The following is a 16714-nucleotide window of genomic DNA, read 5'->3' on the forward strand; positions in this document are numbered from 1 at the left end:
CCTAGTTTAGTTTGGAGATTATGTTTGTATTGTAAATAAATATGTAGACCAGGGGTGGGCAACCTTTTTCTACCGAGGGCCGCATTAAAAAAAATTTGGGGACTGGCGGGCCGCATAATTTATTTTTTTTATTCCCAATTTAGGAATTGCAACAACAGTTAGCAATTTCTTGAACTAATTTTACGAATAATTTTTTTATTTTGTACATTACAACATTTCATCACAATTGTACTTAATGTGAAGCATTTAACTGTTTACATCCATACATAATGTTCTGTAACTGTAGAACTAGCTTACTAGTTGTTTAGTTCTTGCGACTGCTGTCAAATTACATTCAGTGAGCATCGACCTGTTCAAACACTTGATAATTTTCAAACAAATTAAAGTGTGTTCACAGAAGAATTAGGTTACGAATAATGTGAAAGCTTCGCAGCAAAGTTTTCTTAAGTATGGAAATACAGCTTCTGGCACTCATGAAACTTCTGTGGAAGAACTCACTGGAATTTCACTTTCAGGTCATAATTTGCTGTGAGGTATATCATCATGGAGCTAAATCAGCTTCTGTATTAAATGATATTGAAAACTAGTTCCAAGTTCTTGACGTCATACAATTTGCTTTCAAATTCCACAATTAAGGAACCCAAATAAGTCTTGTAATTGCATCAGTTTCACTCGAAATAATTTCAGCTAAGGAAAATGATAAGACCCGATTTCACTCGCTGCCTCAAGATGTGGAATAACTTTGTTTGAAAAGATTTAAGATGCAGATACATTTCATTTGAAAACAAAACATTGCAATTTCTCCAATGATAAACATGAAGTCTGTCTTCAATTCTTCATTAGAAATATTTGTAACAAAGTCACAATCAATGTCCTTCAATGAACCTAACTATTTCTTCCTTGAGATTCCATATTCTTCTAGGCCAGCGGATACTACTGTGTTACCGAACATTGAAATGTTTTGTTTCCAAATCTTCAAGTACTTCTCGGAATTGCCAGTCATGGCCGGCAGATAATTGGAAGCCCTTGGCAAAGTGAATTTGGTGGCCTCAATAAAATACAAAAATGCGACATAAGTAAAATTATTCAATTTATTACAAACCTATTGTACTTGAACAATAACATTGATGACTAGTTTTGCTATTTCTTCTCTAAACTAGCAAAGAGGGAGTCATTGCAAGGCCCTCACCAATTGGTAACCCTAATCAGTTTATCTATGCCTAAGTCTGGCTCTGTGCCAATAATAAGATCATTGAGAAATCAATTCCAACAATATATTTGATATTCAATGCTTTATTTTTTTTTAAAAGACTGTTTTTCTTAGTCTAAGCACGAGCTCCATTAGTTGTTACACTTGCCATCTTGTACAAGCCGACCCAACACTTTCAACACAGTTTTTGATAGAATTGAATAAATACTTGCTTGTGTTTGTCTTTGACTGAATGTTTCGAAATATTGCCATTTTAAATAATCTTCGTTTACTTTAAACTTTTTAGAATGACGTTTATAGACAATGTTTCTTTAGCCTCTTCATGATAAGTGATAAGAATCAAAAGTTTAAATAATCTCTAGATCTATAGATATTTACAATTATTTATTTAAATATATTTTCATTTTTATATGTGTAATGTGTAGGAACACCTGATTTCTTTTGAAGTCGGCGGGCCGCATAAAACACTTCGGCGGTCCGCATGTGGCCCGCGGGTCGTAATTTGCCCACCCCTGATGTAGACGAATGACGTTGCAGTGTTGGTGTACATGGAGAACAAGATGGCTAGAGCTTAGAAAAGGTGGAATAGTGCTAGAGACAAGGGAACGACGGATAGGGAGACAAGACAAGCATCCCATTTATAAATAAATACATCAGTTGAAGTATTCAAAAGTCTTGAGTACGCCTATCTTGTCAATTTTCAATGTCCCTTGGCTAGTTTAGTCTAGTTGGTGAAGTATTGTTGGATTTGCATAGCACACAAGATCCTAGCCAGGACATTATAGTCTAGACTGGTTGGTGAAGTATTGTTGGATTTGCACTGCACACAAGATCCTAGCCAGGACATTATAGTCTAGACTGGTTGGTGAAGTATTGTTGGATTTGCACAGCACACAAGTTCCTAGCCAGGACATTATAGTCTAGACTGGTTGGTGAAGTATTGTTGGATTTGCACAGCACACAAGTTCCTAGCCAGGACATTATAGTCTAGACTGGTTGGTGAAGTATTGTTGGATTTGCATAGCACACAAGATCCTAGCCAGGACATTATAGTCTAGACTGGTTGGTGAAGTATTGTTGGATTTGCACAGCACACAAGATCCTAGCCAGGAGATTTGTCTCGAAACCGAGGAGAACAAGATAAACATTAAAATACTTGGAAAAAAAATTCACTCTTACAACTAACTATATCTCTCAGTTACATAGAAGTTATTTCCCTTATTTGACATTACGCAAAAGAATAAATTACCAATAATTTATTGACTTAATTGGTTAATTTTTAATTGATTCGTGGTTTGTTAGGTGAAATAAATCAGTTAGCGATTGGTTGCTGGCTATGCAGTTTGGATGATGCAAGATCAGTGGCACTGTCGGAAGCTGTCTTGCGTACGCACCCAGATGTTTGGCAAGAACTTTGTGTGTCGAGCTTTGCAGGGAGAACGCCAACTCCAAGGAACCCATCGGCAAGGTCTGCACCCAACAGACGTTTGTCCAGCTGACGAGACCAGAGTGAGAAGCCCTGGTGATGGTCAAGTAAGTGAACTGAAGCCTGATGCTGAAGATGGACCTTCGCAAGTAAAGTGCTGCCAACTTGCTCCACTAATATGCCCTCGGGACAAGCCCGGACAGCTTAAACCCCCAAATAGAAATTACATGATTTAATAATAAAAAATGCTTTTTATTATGTGTAGGCGTGCAGTTGAGAAGAAAATGAACAGTTTTTCTTTATATTTCATTAACTTTTTTAGAAAAAAAAATTGGGGGGCTATTTTTAGCTAAAATGATGAAAAAAATGTTACATTTCATGTCAAAATTTCTTAAAAACTACTGAATCTAGTTTAATAAAACTAGAGCTGTTGATTATTCAATACTAGTAGAAGGTTGTGAAGCAGAATATATCGTATTCATTGAATAGATAAAAAGTTACAGCTCTGAATATAGTTGTGTCCCATTATTTCATGTTTTTATAGGGGGGTAGGCATAGAACAAAATTAATTACTCAAAAAAATTTCAACGTTTTGTATTTATTCTGCTTCATTTTCATACTTGTATATAGAACATTATTTGTACCAATTTGCAAGGCGAAATATTCATATATAAATTTTTTATCACGCCATCTCTGAACAAAAAAATATGAAAATGGCTAATAGGAAAAAAAAAATTTCGATATATATATATATGTATAATATATATAAAATTACAAAATATAAAAGATATTTAAAATACTTCCACTTTGAATTCGGACATGTTGTATACATCAAATTGTTCAGAAATGAATGCTGTATAATATTCAGTTATAAAAAAAAATCAATAATTTTGACCCATATGGGGGGGGGGGGGGTTTAAGCTGTCCTTAAGATGTGTCACTATTTCCCCTCCTATGGACCTGATACCCACATTCCCAAAACTCTTCTCTTGAAAGCCCTATGAAACAACTCGATAGACCAACGATCTTGGTGACCCCGGTCCTGACATTCTATCCCTCCCCATGTGTTAAGTGGCTGCATTCAGTAGTGAATGGCAGAAGAAGGCGACGTTTGTTGGAGATGCAAACACCACGTCAGTGCAACAAGATGAAGGTCGACTGGAGGAGACGAATGCGACGTTTGCCGAGTTCAACGTGCGTAGCGATGTGACCATGACGTCAGTGCAACCAGGTGAAGGTCAACTGGAGGAGAAGACGAAAGCGACATTTGCTGAATGCGACCTGGATGGCTTCGTCTAGCTCAAGAGGCACGCCCACGGTCACCCCCCCACCGATCGACCCCCCACCTGCGTCGATAAGCCTCCAACGCCCATGTCTTGAGGTAGATTTTGTGCGGGACGGATAAATCTGAGAAGGGCGCAGTGTTATAACCCCAGTGGCGGCGCAAAAGAGTTAATGTGTGTGCGGCCTACTGACACACACGACTCAGGCCAATCACACAAGTCAAGGGCTGTCAATAGACAAAGGACAGTACTGGTATGAAATTAGCACGCCAATATGACGAAAGTTATGGTCATCTGATCATAGGCCTGCGCAGACCAGAGACACAGTGTGTAAGAAAGCGGCAGTTCAAGACCGGAGAGCGTTGAGACCGGCACTGTTAGTCAGCCATGAAGTCGGTTCTGGTCGAGTCCTGAAGTGTTATGTACGAGTCCAGGAAGAAATAGAGACAGTATAGTTCTATACGATAGCAGTAGTTTATTGTGTTGCCAATTGTGTCCTATTGGCTGTTTTAATTGACCCTTATTAAAGTACCAGATTATTTAGATCCTTGTTGTCAAACTCTTGATGTGTTGTGTTGTGTTTTGCAGTGTTTACAGAAGGCCTGATAAGAAGAGAAACGTAACAATAAACATATATAAACATGAGAAAGAGTTAATGGGCCTGCAGAATTAAATATAATTCCGTGCATTAAATTGGTAACTGTGAAATCGTATTGAAACGCAGAGAGTTGTCCATATTGTAGTTCTATCTGACCTGCTGCGATGTCTTTGGACATCTCAGTCGCATCTTGCTCCGTATCACACGCTTCTGTTGTAACGACGGCTTCGCAGTTGCCGGAAACGATGCCAATGGGACTCGTGCTAGTAATGTGGGTTCCTGGGAACGAAATCATTGCGCTGTATAAAACTAAGTTCACCTGCCACTACGAATCTAAAAGTAATGAAATCTGGCTATTGCCTTGAAATTTATATCAATAAAGTAAATATATATATATATTTTTAAATACTTGTTTAAATAACAAAGCTTATATTAAGTATAGTTGTATTAATGAGTCTTAATCAGTCATGTATTAAATATGTAATAGATCTAGAGTAATCTAGACTAACAATATAAAAAATATTAAAAAATAAAAAGGGGGAGCTGCCTGAATTCAAACTCATATCTCTAGTCTCCTTTATCGGACATTGTAACCACTCTGCTAGTGAAGTGCTTATGAACATAGAACAGTGTTTCCCAAACTTTTGACCTATGTGTACTCCTTTTATAATTTTTGTAATGCTGAGTACCCGTCGCCCCCCCCCCCCTTTTTTAACCCTAGCCCTAACAGGGTATTTAAAAAAAAATCTGCATATTTCGTGAGGTGCAACGCGTACTCTCCTCCAAAGTCTTCCCGATTTGAGTCTTGTCGTACTTCATGTTTGTGTTCACTAAGACTCAGTCGACGACCTACAAAGGGAACTAATTCAGCTTATATCACCACTTTAATCGAGTACCATTTCTTTCCCTTGTCCGAGATACCAGACAAAATTATTAATTACCAATAGTTAATTAATTAATTGATAAATTTTTTATAGATTACTGTGTTGTCAGATAAATTAAATAATTGTGCAACTGTTTAGCTTGATCCCAGATTGGGTGTTGGAGAAATGACGGGTACAAACCTTTTTACCAGACAGACAGACAAAATGAGCTGATATAAGCTTTGTAAAAAAAATACTCTGAGAATCTATATATTGTTATAAACCTGGTGGTGGCACAGATGGGGGTAGTGGTGTGTGTGTAGTCAGCCGACTCAATTCGCCCCATGCCAGCGCTAGACGAGCGGTCAACCGTGACGAGTAACGACGGTCAGCTGAGATGTGTGTCAACATGACGGTTCGGGAAGGATCGGCGTCGTGAACAGAGCTCAGGAGCGTCACGAGGGATGTAGTCACGTGACGAAGCTAGAAACGTCGAGCGATGTTCTGTCCGGTTCTAGAAGGCCAGCAGGGACCCTATATAAAGAGCGGAGGTGTCGCAGTCAAGATGGTTCACGACAGAAGGTTAACGAGACAAGGTTCACGACAAGGGTTCAGAGCACGGTCGACTACGGCACAGTTCAACGGTGTGGTTCTGTACGGAGCATTACGACGGTTCAGTGCGGAGTACTGTCAAGTACAGTTGAGACGACTGGCGTCTTGATCTTGGTCTGCGATCGAGTCCGACACAACGAGCCTAGTGTGTGAAGTCAGTCCTGAACTGTTGAACCCAGTGCAAGCCCGGAACGAGACCGAGAGGCCAGTGCAAGAGTTGATACGGCGGTACGGTGTTATCGGAGAGATATTTGTACAGTGTACGAGTTGCCAATTGTACAGTATTGGCTGTTATTTATTCAACTATTAAAGTGTTACGTTACTTTGGAGCCCTGAGTTGTCAAGTTCTTTAAGTTGGTGGTGTATGGTGCAGTTTGCAGAGAGCCTGGATAGTGAGATTCGTAACAATATATATTTCTCGTCATGGCTCAGCCATACCTGACACCAAGAAATAAAGGAAAGATCACTCTTTTATTTCTGCAAGTCGGTCTAGAGTTACCCCAGTTACTTTAGCGGTGAAAAATAGAAAGAAAGGGGGGGGGGAAGAGAACAAGTAGCTTAGTATTCACCCATTACTAAATAGCAGGGCCGGACTTAGTCATTTTGACCAAGAAGTCATGGAAAAATCACTCTTTTATTTCTGCAAGTCTTTAGCGACGAAAAAGAAAAGGGGGGGGGGGGTGAAAAAATAATTTACTCTGTCACTAAATAGCAGGGTCGGACTGTACTATTCCTGGGCGAAACGGATTTCGCTGGACCAATTTTGGGTAGAGATACGGACAATAAGTGAAAATTAAGAGTTTGTATTAGAAAATAAATTCGTCTTTGCATTTTATTCATTCTTTACTACGTACAGAATTACTTTACGAGCCTTGCATGTAGCGAAGTCATACATCAAATCATAAAAATTCTGTTTTCTACATAGATCACGCTCAATAGCAAGAATTACCAAATATTTCAATCTATCTTCGAGAATTGTTGGCCTCAAGTAATTCTTCATTAGTTTGAAATGTGAGAAGCTTCTTTCACCAGATTCCACAATAACGGGTATTGCATGATGCCGTTTTTGTTTATCGCGCTTAGGATTGTCATTTTCCATATTGAATGACACCCTAAATTGACAATTTTTCGTCTATATATTTCAAAAGATTTTATGACTTTTCAAAGTATTTTAATAATTTCCGGAGATTTCCAGGAGCTTCTGGTAAAACAGGAGGCCGCGGGAAATCTGTTTTATAAGTTATAAAATGGCTTAGTTGAATAATTAACACCTAGAATTAGCGCGGATCTAATGAAAGTGTAGGGCCCACTTCGGTCGCATAAGTTGCAGTGGCCTAAGGCCGGCCCTGCAAAATGAGCGGCGTATGCTACGCCGTGGGTCGACTAGTTTTGCATTAAAACAGAAAAAGGAGACAACTTTAAGTCTTGATTCTAACAAAAGATTAAATTCCCCCCCCCCCTTTTTTTTTCATTTTGTCGACTAAATGTTATACGTGAATATCAGATGCTGTCAATGGAGTGGTCTAATACTCAGACAGAGCGTGCTGGCCAAGTGGTAAAGCTCTTGGCTGCTGAATCGAGGGGTTTAGTGTTTGAATCCCAGTGAAGAAAACAAAATATTTAGATTAAGAAGTAAGTCTTGAACCTAACCATTTATGAGGTTGTTTTTTTTTACAATACAGAGGTATATAACTAGCATCATTGGAGCATCTTGGGTAGTTAAGAATATCACAAAACAACTATCAATTTCTAAAAAAAAAATTTACAGGCAATGTAATACCTGTCAGAGACCCACGGAATGATTTGCGTTTACACTCAGACAACTCAAACGATTGGTATCTGAAATATATATTTAAAAACAAAAATATAACCTATGAAGTCAGAAATAAAATAACATAATATATTTGAGATTATAAATTTAGACAGGCCCTAATCTGGACCCAGAGGAAAGAGGACGAAGGGGGCGGCATAGGAGGAACTGCGATTCAGAAGCAGATGTGAAAGGCGTGGGAAGCAATTGGAGAGACTCCTAGAACAGAGCCGGCTGGAGAAAACTGTTGGGTGGATTGGACCACGGGCTGAGAAGACATTTGTACATCTCCAGTTGGAAACATTTATAAGTTTATGTTCAGTGGGCGCAATAGCTGAGTTTTTAAGCTCTTGGTTTCCGAGCCTGGTTGAAAACTTCTATTTTTTTAATTTCGGAATTTTTAGGGCGTCACTGAGTCCACCAAACTCTAACTTTAGTTGTAGAAAGAAAAAGGCGGTTGGTCGTTGCGCTGGCACATGACACCCTGCTCGTTAACCGTAGGCTATAGTAATTGATGAGCTTTACATCATCTGCCCCAAAGATCGAAAGGTCCTAAAGGGAAAACGTTGCTTTCCTTTATATTAGGTTCACAAGACTGAATTATTTATATCCAGTTCTTCAATGAAGTTGAGTTAGTTACACTGCCTAGTTCTAGAGGTACAAACCAATGGCATCATATTTGTCTGATATTCAAGATGCATTGCATGTTAAGATTTGTAGGTTTCGAACTGTGGATGTCCCCGCCGGCGTTCTATAGGATTGTTTCATAAACATGTCAGAGCTGGCCGAGTAGTAAAGCGCTTGGCTGCCGAACGGAGAGGTCTATAGTTTGAATCACAGAGGGACGAAAAAACATTAGGACAATTCTATGTGAAAATGCTTCCAATAGCACGCGTAACAAATAGTGAATGACACCCAGTCCAACTCCTAGCCTTCAGGTGTTGCTCAAATATTGGGTCCGGCGGAACGGTTATCACTGACAAAGTAAAGTTGTAAATTGAAAAAAAAAAATTCATTACTAACCGATACGTCTGTTGCAAGACTCTTAATCATACACAAAACAGACCCATAAATATTAGATTATGAGAACTTTAATCTTGGTACAAAAATAATAATATGTAAATAAAAAAAACTCTTCCTTGTTAAATGCACAAAGTAAATAATGAACGTTCACACTAAGCTTCGCGCTATTCCGCATTCGCACTACGCTGTGCAACTTTTCACATTCGCACTACTCTGCGCACCACGCCACATTCACATTAAACTGCGCACCATTCCACATTCACATTAAATTGCGCATCATTCCAGATTCACATTAAGTTGCTGACCATTCCACATTCACATTAAGTTGCGCACCATTCCACATTCACATTAAGTTGCGCACCATTCCACATTCACATTAAGTTGCTCACCATTCCACATTCACATTAAGTTGCGCACCATTCCTCATTCACATTAAGTTGCGCACCATTCCACATTCACATTAAGTTGCGCACCATTCCACATTCACATTAAGTTGCTCACCATTCCACATTCACATTAAGTTGCGCACCATTCCACATTCACATTAAGTTGCGCACCATTCCACATTCAGATTAAGTTGCGCACCATTCCACATTCACATTAAGTTGCGCACCATTCCACATTCACATTGAGTTGCGCACCACTCCACATTCAGATTTAATTGCGCACCACCCCACATTCACAATAAGTTGCGCACCATTCCACATTCACATTAAATTGCGCACAATTCCACATTCACATTAAGTTGCGCACCATTCCACATTCACATTAAGTTGCGCACCATTCCACATTCACATTAAGTTGCGCACCATTCCACATTCAGATTTAATTGCGCACCATTCCACATTCACATTAAGTTGCACACCATTCCACATTCACATTAAGTTGCGCACCATTCCACATTCACATTAAGTTGCGCACCATTCCACATTCACATTGAGTTGCGCATCATTCCACATTCAGATTTAATTGCGCACCATTCCACATACACATTAAGTTGCGCACCATTCCACATTCAGATTTAATTGCGCACCATTCCACATTCAGATTTAATTGCGCACCATTCCACAGTCAGATTTAATTGCGCACCATTCCACATTCAGATTTAATTGCACACCATACCACATTCAGATTTAATTGCGCACCATTCCACATTCACATTAAGTTGCGCACCATTCCACATTCAGATTTTATTGCGCACCATTCCACATACACATTAAGTTGCGCACCATTCCACGTTCACAAAAAGTTGCACACCATTCCACATTCACATTAAGTTGCGCACCATTCCACATTCACATTAAGTTGCGCACCATTCCACATTCACAATGAGTTGCGCACCACCCCACATTCAGATTTAATTGCGCACCACCCCACATTCACATTAAGTTGCGCACCATTCCACATTCACATTAAATTGCGCACAATTCCACATTCACATTGAGTTGCGCACCATTCCACATTCAGATTTAATTGCGCATCATTCCACATTCACATTAAGTTGCGCACCATTCCACATTCACATTGAGTTGCGCACCATTCCACATTCAGATTTAATTGCGCACCATTCCACATTCAGATTTAATTGCGCATCATTCCACATTCACATTAAGTTGCGCACCATTCCCCATTCACATTAAGTTGCGCACCATTCCACCTTATCATTTCGCTCCGCACGTAACACTAACAAAACAAGGATACTTACGCGCTTAAAAACAGTTCAAGTGTCTCATTGAAGTATGTGTTTCCTTTGTACTCTACCCCCGTGGAAGCATCTCCCGTTATTCTCAAGCTAATGGATAACTTGTTGGCAAACTCCGTGCTGATCTGAATAGACGGGGTGGCGCTTAATTTCAACGTGAGGGTGGAAATAGTTGATAACAGAGCGAGTTATGCATTGGGAAAGTTCAAACAAATCTAAGGCTATTAAATGTAGTGGATACAGTTAAAATGTCGTCAAAGACTAAGAAAATCTAAATATAGCTCTATACATCTAAGCGTAGATCTATTATTTGGCATATAGCAGAACAGGCCCAATGTAATTGGCGACCTTAGGCAAAGTGAGTATGGTGACCCCGCCCCCCCCAAAAAAAAAAAGAAAAAACAAACAAACATTAATAACAAAAAAAAAAAGCAACAAATCGAAATCCACATCTAAACCAACAAACAAATTAAATTTATATAGGGCGATCTGGATGAATGTGCTTTATAAGCGATTCGTGATCACTAGACTAGAAATAGCGTCGCGATATTTTACCAATAGGATGAAACAATGGTCTTCTCAAATGTATATGTATATATAATGTATATATATATATATATATATATATATATATATATATATATATATATATAAAGTCATGGAAAGATAACTCTTTTATTTCTCTAGAGTTACCCCCACGTAACTTTCGCGGTGACAGAGAGCGAGGCTCACAAAAATAAAAGAGGGGGGGGGGGTGCGTATGCTACGCCGCGGATCGGCTCGTGTGTAGTAAAACAGGTAGATTTTAACATTTTTGAAAAACACTTGAATCATAGTGAAGACCTAAGCGAGGCCAGAAAGATCTACAATGCTTGAGATTTGATCCGTGTTTCGCGATTTGTTATCGCTAACACAAAATTATTTGAATCCTATGCGTGGCCCCTACCCATCGGAGGCCCTAGGCGGCTGCCTAGTTTGACCTGCAAATAGAACAGTGACGGCTAAAATAGACAGATCGTTATATATTACGCTCACAAAGAGGGCATCAACTATTTACTTCTACGCCTCTCAGTGGCGTAGCTAGGATTTTGACATCGTTTGGGGGCACGTGGGGCTTGACCCTCTTTTGGAGCCCTGCTTTTGCGTAATATGTAATATTTGATGTAAAAAAAAAAAAACATTTCGTACACTCATTTGGTGGACCCCCTAAAGAGGGGGCCCGAGGGTGGATTTTCCAATTCTCTCCCCCTCCTTCCACCCTAGCTACGTCACTGACGCCGCTACAGCTCAATAAACAAACTATGTTAAAATTTAAAGGTTGATTGATCTACAAACGGCGCTCAGAAAAAAAATCCGTTATATACCTTACATTTCATTCCAACACCTCCGTAACACAGGATTCAAATCACAGAACTAATGAAAACAATAAGGTAAAGTAAATTAAAGAACTACCTTTCAGACCTTACGATCTAGAGTGCAAATGAAGCAAAAGTCACCAGTTACTATGGTCGACGGTTAGTAACGGTATTATGTGGCCAGTACAATGGCCAACCATCTTAACTTTCCTCAACAATTTTCCTCAACTGATACCGAAGTTCAAATTCTCCATCTTTACCGAGATTCGAATCCTGGTCCCCCTCGGTTTGTAAGCCGAGCGCTTTACCATTCAGCAGATTCAGCACGCCCCTTCAGTAATTAATTTCTGAACTAAATATTCTATGCTTTTCATTGATAATTTGAGCCCAATAATATTATACTGTGTCGACCCCCCCCCCTTTTTTTTTCCTGCCCAAAGTTAAATGAATAGTAAAAAAAATGTAAAATTAAAAGTGTGTGTGGGGGGGGGGGAGTGGAATTTGATTGACCGTTTCCACTTGACCGACCACCCCATCTCTGACGTGAACAAAAAAAGTCTAGTTACAGTAGGCTATCACTGGCCGATTCTGTTAATGTGTGGAGGGGGTGGGGGGGGGGTAGAAGCAGACTGACACCATAAAAAAAAACACGAGGTGGCCTTAAAACTGTAAGGGAATGTTTCGTCTTCGCTCGATTTGTCAAATAGCCTTATAGGACGCCTCATACCGAAGGCGGATGGTGGTCATTTAACTAATTAAAGGGCTGCCTGGTTGTGTGGTATGCGCGATGGGATATTATCGCGATGTTCTTAAGTTCAAATCCGTGACCATACCATGATGTCCTACTATAAGTTATCTCGACATGATTAAAGCATAATTGTTTGACTCAGAACCGGACACACCAGAATGAGACAACATATGTTCCGGAAGCGTTAAGTCGGGACGAGCGAAACCTGCCCCTGTGGAGCATCACCAGAGAATGCTATGTCCTAAAAGCTGCATACTATATCAAGAGGCCTGAACAAGACTCTGGTCCCAAAATCCTCCTACAGAACAAAAAGTATACAGAGAACTGCCTGATCTGAAAACCACTGCGCGTTTCATCTCAGATATATAAGATTACTGATCTGAACCCTCCAACATGTAAAATAAGAAAGAAGAAGAAGAAAAAAATGACGTCCCAATGAAGGCCTAAACTAAGACGTAATAATCTTTAATTATGAATTAAGTGGCCCGTATAAGACATTGGTCTCAAATCACTCCAATAGAAAGAAAACTATATGGAGAGCTCCCTGATTTGGAAACCACTGCGCAGTTCATCTCATGTATTGGTCTAGTCATATGAACACTCCAACATAACAATGAGAACGATGAAGAAGAAGAAGAATGAATTAACGTCTGAGGCTAAATAAGAGAAGACAAACGATATGTATTCCTTAATGTTATCTGTTATAAACTGCCTACATGAGAGTACAGTAAAGACTTACTTCAGAGAGTACAGTAAATACTTACTTCAGAGTTAATACGAAGTAATTCTTTCCCCATGCTTCCACGGGCATTGCGGTGATAAAAGCTCCAGACTTTCTACTATCAAAAAGAGCCACATTGAGACCAAACGCCTGAGTGGCCTCAAAACAGAAGGTGAACCTTAACCCTGTCCCTGACTTGTAACTGGAAATTAGAAAACAAAAGGAGATAAAAAGTGGTAGATCGAGCCTGTTCCCGCACTGCACCACATCGATTATAATTATGTTAAAACGAACTAACACTCATTTTTTTCTGGCGCTGCCAGGGTCGAGCTTCGTTAGAGAGAAACAAAATTCATTGAAGTCCCTTTTACAGTGTTCACTGAAAAATTTTCTGTTGACGTGGCAGGTCTGCAGAAGTACCGCCCTCTGATAGGCAACGAGAATCTTCTTAGGAATGTTAAGGGCTTCGAAGGTATCTGTGAGCTAAGTTGTCGTAATCCCATCTGGTGATTTAACAACAGGCTTTATTGTTATGTTAGACAACTTTTATAACCGCTTAATCTCCTAGCTTAGATTCCCCAATTTTCTTTACTTTTCTATTTCGGTTTTCCTTATATTATAGTAGTACGACGATGTCAATGATGGCAGCGGAATTTTTTTTTTCGTAGATAAACAGAAAACCAGGACGACTAAAATAAGGCCTATCCCAGTATAATAATGTGGCGAGTGTCTGTAGTAAGGAAGAAGATCCTCATTTATCAAATTATGTGTCAAAGCCAAGTTTCGGTGTATTTATTTATGCAACTTGGTTATGGCGGTCTAGGTAAGCAGATTCTGATAAAGCCAAGTATCTGCCATTATGTGTTTTATTGACTCACCCGCATTTCAGCACTTTCGGCGTTCTGGAGTTGTCTGTCCAAACAGTACAACCTATATAGCTTCTCCTTTGTGGTCGAAGATGAGCACATTTCTCATATCCTATGGACTCATATCCTATGGACTCATATCCTATGGACTCATATCCTATGGACTCGAAGTTGAATGTAAAGTCCAATCCTTGTTTTAAAAAACCGGCCGCATACGTGGCATGGGTAAGTCTGGTCAGTTGCAGATAGGCCTGCTTCTTCTCTCAGCTTTTTGTTGGTTCGGTGCTCTTTCACACTGGCCACCCTATTTGCTTCAAATCTGGAGACTCCGAGACTCACAGCTTCACGCCATGAGGAGCGATCGAGAGCTAGTGCTTCCCAGCCGTGAATGTCGATATCTGGGACGCACTATATCAGCAAACGCCAACCTAGATGATAAGGTAGACTTCCGTGTTGGGCGTGCCAGTGCTGCTTTTGGCAGACTTCAAGGACAAGTATGGCAACGGAGAGGACTCAGCATATCCTCAAAACTGAAAGTCTGCAGTGCTGTAGCTCTGTCGTCTCCAGTCCTACCTAAGACCGCTGACAACACTGCCGCTTATCTTGCTTCATTCCAAACCAATCGCTAACCTCTTCCCATCGAAATTATATTAAAACACACACAAACTCCATAAAACCATCTCCCAGAGAAACGACGTGGTAGAGTCTGAGAAAATTGCGCCATTCTGTATGTTTAAGTACATTTACTAAAAGACTAAAAGTAATAGCGTTAGGGCTTCTAATTTAGTAATGACTTCCTACAAGCAATAGTGTCATGACACCCAAAGCGTCTTCGTAATTGCAGTAAACGAAAATAACCTTTACGAACCTTGTTGGCCCCCTATCGTGGCGCGGTGGCTGAGCGGTAAAGTGATTGGGTTTCGAACTTAGGGTCCCTAGTGAAGACTGGGATTTTTTAAATTTCGGGATCATTAGGCGCCTCTGAGTACACCCAGCTCTAATGGGTACCTGACAATAGTTGGGGAAAAGTAAAGGCGGTTGGTCGTTGTGTTGGCCACGTGACACCCTCGTTAATCTTAGGCCACTAAAACAGCTGACCACAAGGTCTGAAAGGGGAACTTTACTTTTTTTACCTTTTGGCCCCTATCAGTCACACAATAAACCTCGTCCTACCATGGTTGTTAAGTCACTGCAGGGTCCGTAGACTCTAGGCCTGGGATGTAGAGGAATACAAATATCTCACAAAAAGAGTAAATTAATAATAAGTGACCACTACCACGTACTTGTAAGTCTGTATTTCTGATGTTATCTCGTGCACTGTTAGGTCTAAGTTGGCCAACAAGAGCATTGTGGCACCCTTTAAAACGTTAGAGCCATTAAACCATCGAACGGAGTAGGAAACCTGCCAAATAGACAAAATCAAAACGCCCTATAGTTATTGCTATCCGGAAAGAAAATAGACATTTAGACTATTTTTCTAGTCCAGTGCTTTAAACGTTTGGTTTGACGAGGAACTCTTTTATGTCGGAAACATTTTGTTTAGCTTCACATTTACAGGGGCATGTAATTCATATGCTATCAATATCCAAAAGATTATAATCGGTTGTTTCCCTTTACCACAGAGTACTCATAAAAGTAGAGTTTATTTTATTTACATTAACTATGGCTTACATAAAAATATTTATATAACAGCTCTAGATCCTTTTGTTTATTTAAATGTCGTTTCTACAAAAGTACACATTCTGTCTGTAAGACTTCTGTCTTAAAAAAGTAAAGCTTCCCCTGCAGACATTGCAATCTACGGGCAGATGATGTTAAGCTCATCTGTGTCCCTGGCCAACGGTTAACAAGAAGGGTGTCATGTGGCCAGCACAACAACCAACCGCCTTTCGCCAACTAAAGTCAGGTACCCATTGGAGTTGGGTGGGCTCAGGGCCGCCCTAAAAATTCAAAATCCGTCTTCACCGAGACTCGATCCCAGGACACCGACATTCGGAAGCCAAGCGCTAAACCACTCAGCCACCGTGCCCGCCTCCTGTCTTAAGCAATAATAAGAAAAAAAAATCAATATAAATGAAGTTAGGTATGCCACTCTATTTATCAGTGTTAATGATATAGATTAGAGATGGAAATCAAGAATCACTAAAAACCGAAACGAACGAAACCCAAACTTTAAAAATGATCCGTATGAACCGAACCGAACGAACTGTCGTTACTTTATGGATGAATTTTCATAGATTGCCTTCCGTTTAGGATATTTGTTGAGTGCATATTGATCCATGTATGGGATATTTGCTAAGAGCATTTTAATCCCTTTTTGGATATTTGTTAAGTGCACGATTATTTTTTATGGAAGTTTGTTAAATGCACTATGATTCTTATTTGGTGTATTTGTTAACTCTTTCTCTCCAAATCGACGATACCATCGTTGATTTTGAACTCATTAAATTAAATTAATGTTTAATTTTTTAAACTTGACTTTGAATTATATACAAAA

The 16714-nt window shown here is 39.7% G+C and overlaps 1 protein-coding gene across 2 annotated transcripts in view; it reads right to left on the reverse strand.

Moving 5' to 3' along the window:
• Nucleotides 1-16714, reverse strand: part of LOC106074113 (uncharacterized) — a 70858-nt gene that overhangs the window by 46389 nt on the left and 7755 nt on the right. For both annotated transcript variants that reach the window (XM_056017798.1, XM_056017799.1), the window contains exons 4-8: nucleotides 15501-15619; nucleotides 13395-13553; nucleotides 10531-10671; nucleotides 7773-7831; nucleotides 4674-4796 (exon numbers count right to left, since the gene is read on the reverse strand). In XM_056017798.1, coding sequence (XP_055873773.1) covers nucleotides 4674-4796; nucleotides 7773-7831; nucleotides 10531-10671; nucleotides 13395-13553; nucleotides 15501-15619 — 601 coding nt within the window. The remainder of the gene's footprint in view (nucleotides 1-4673; nucleotides 4797-7772; nucleotides 7832-10530; nucleotides 10672-13394; nucleotides 13554-15500; nucleotides 15620-16714) is intronic.

This window comes from Biomphalaria glabrata, chromosome 18 (genome assembly GCF_947242115.1).
Source record: "Biomphalaria glabrata chromosome 18, xgBioGlab47.1, whole genome shotgun sequence".
NCBI classification, from domain to species: Eukaryota; Metazoa; Mollusca; class Gastropoda; family Planorbidae; genus Biomphalaria; species Biomphalaria glabrata.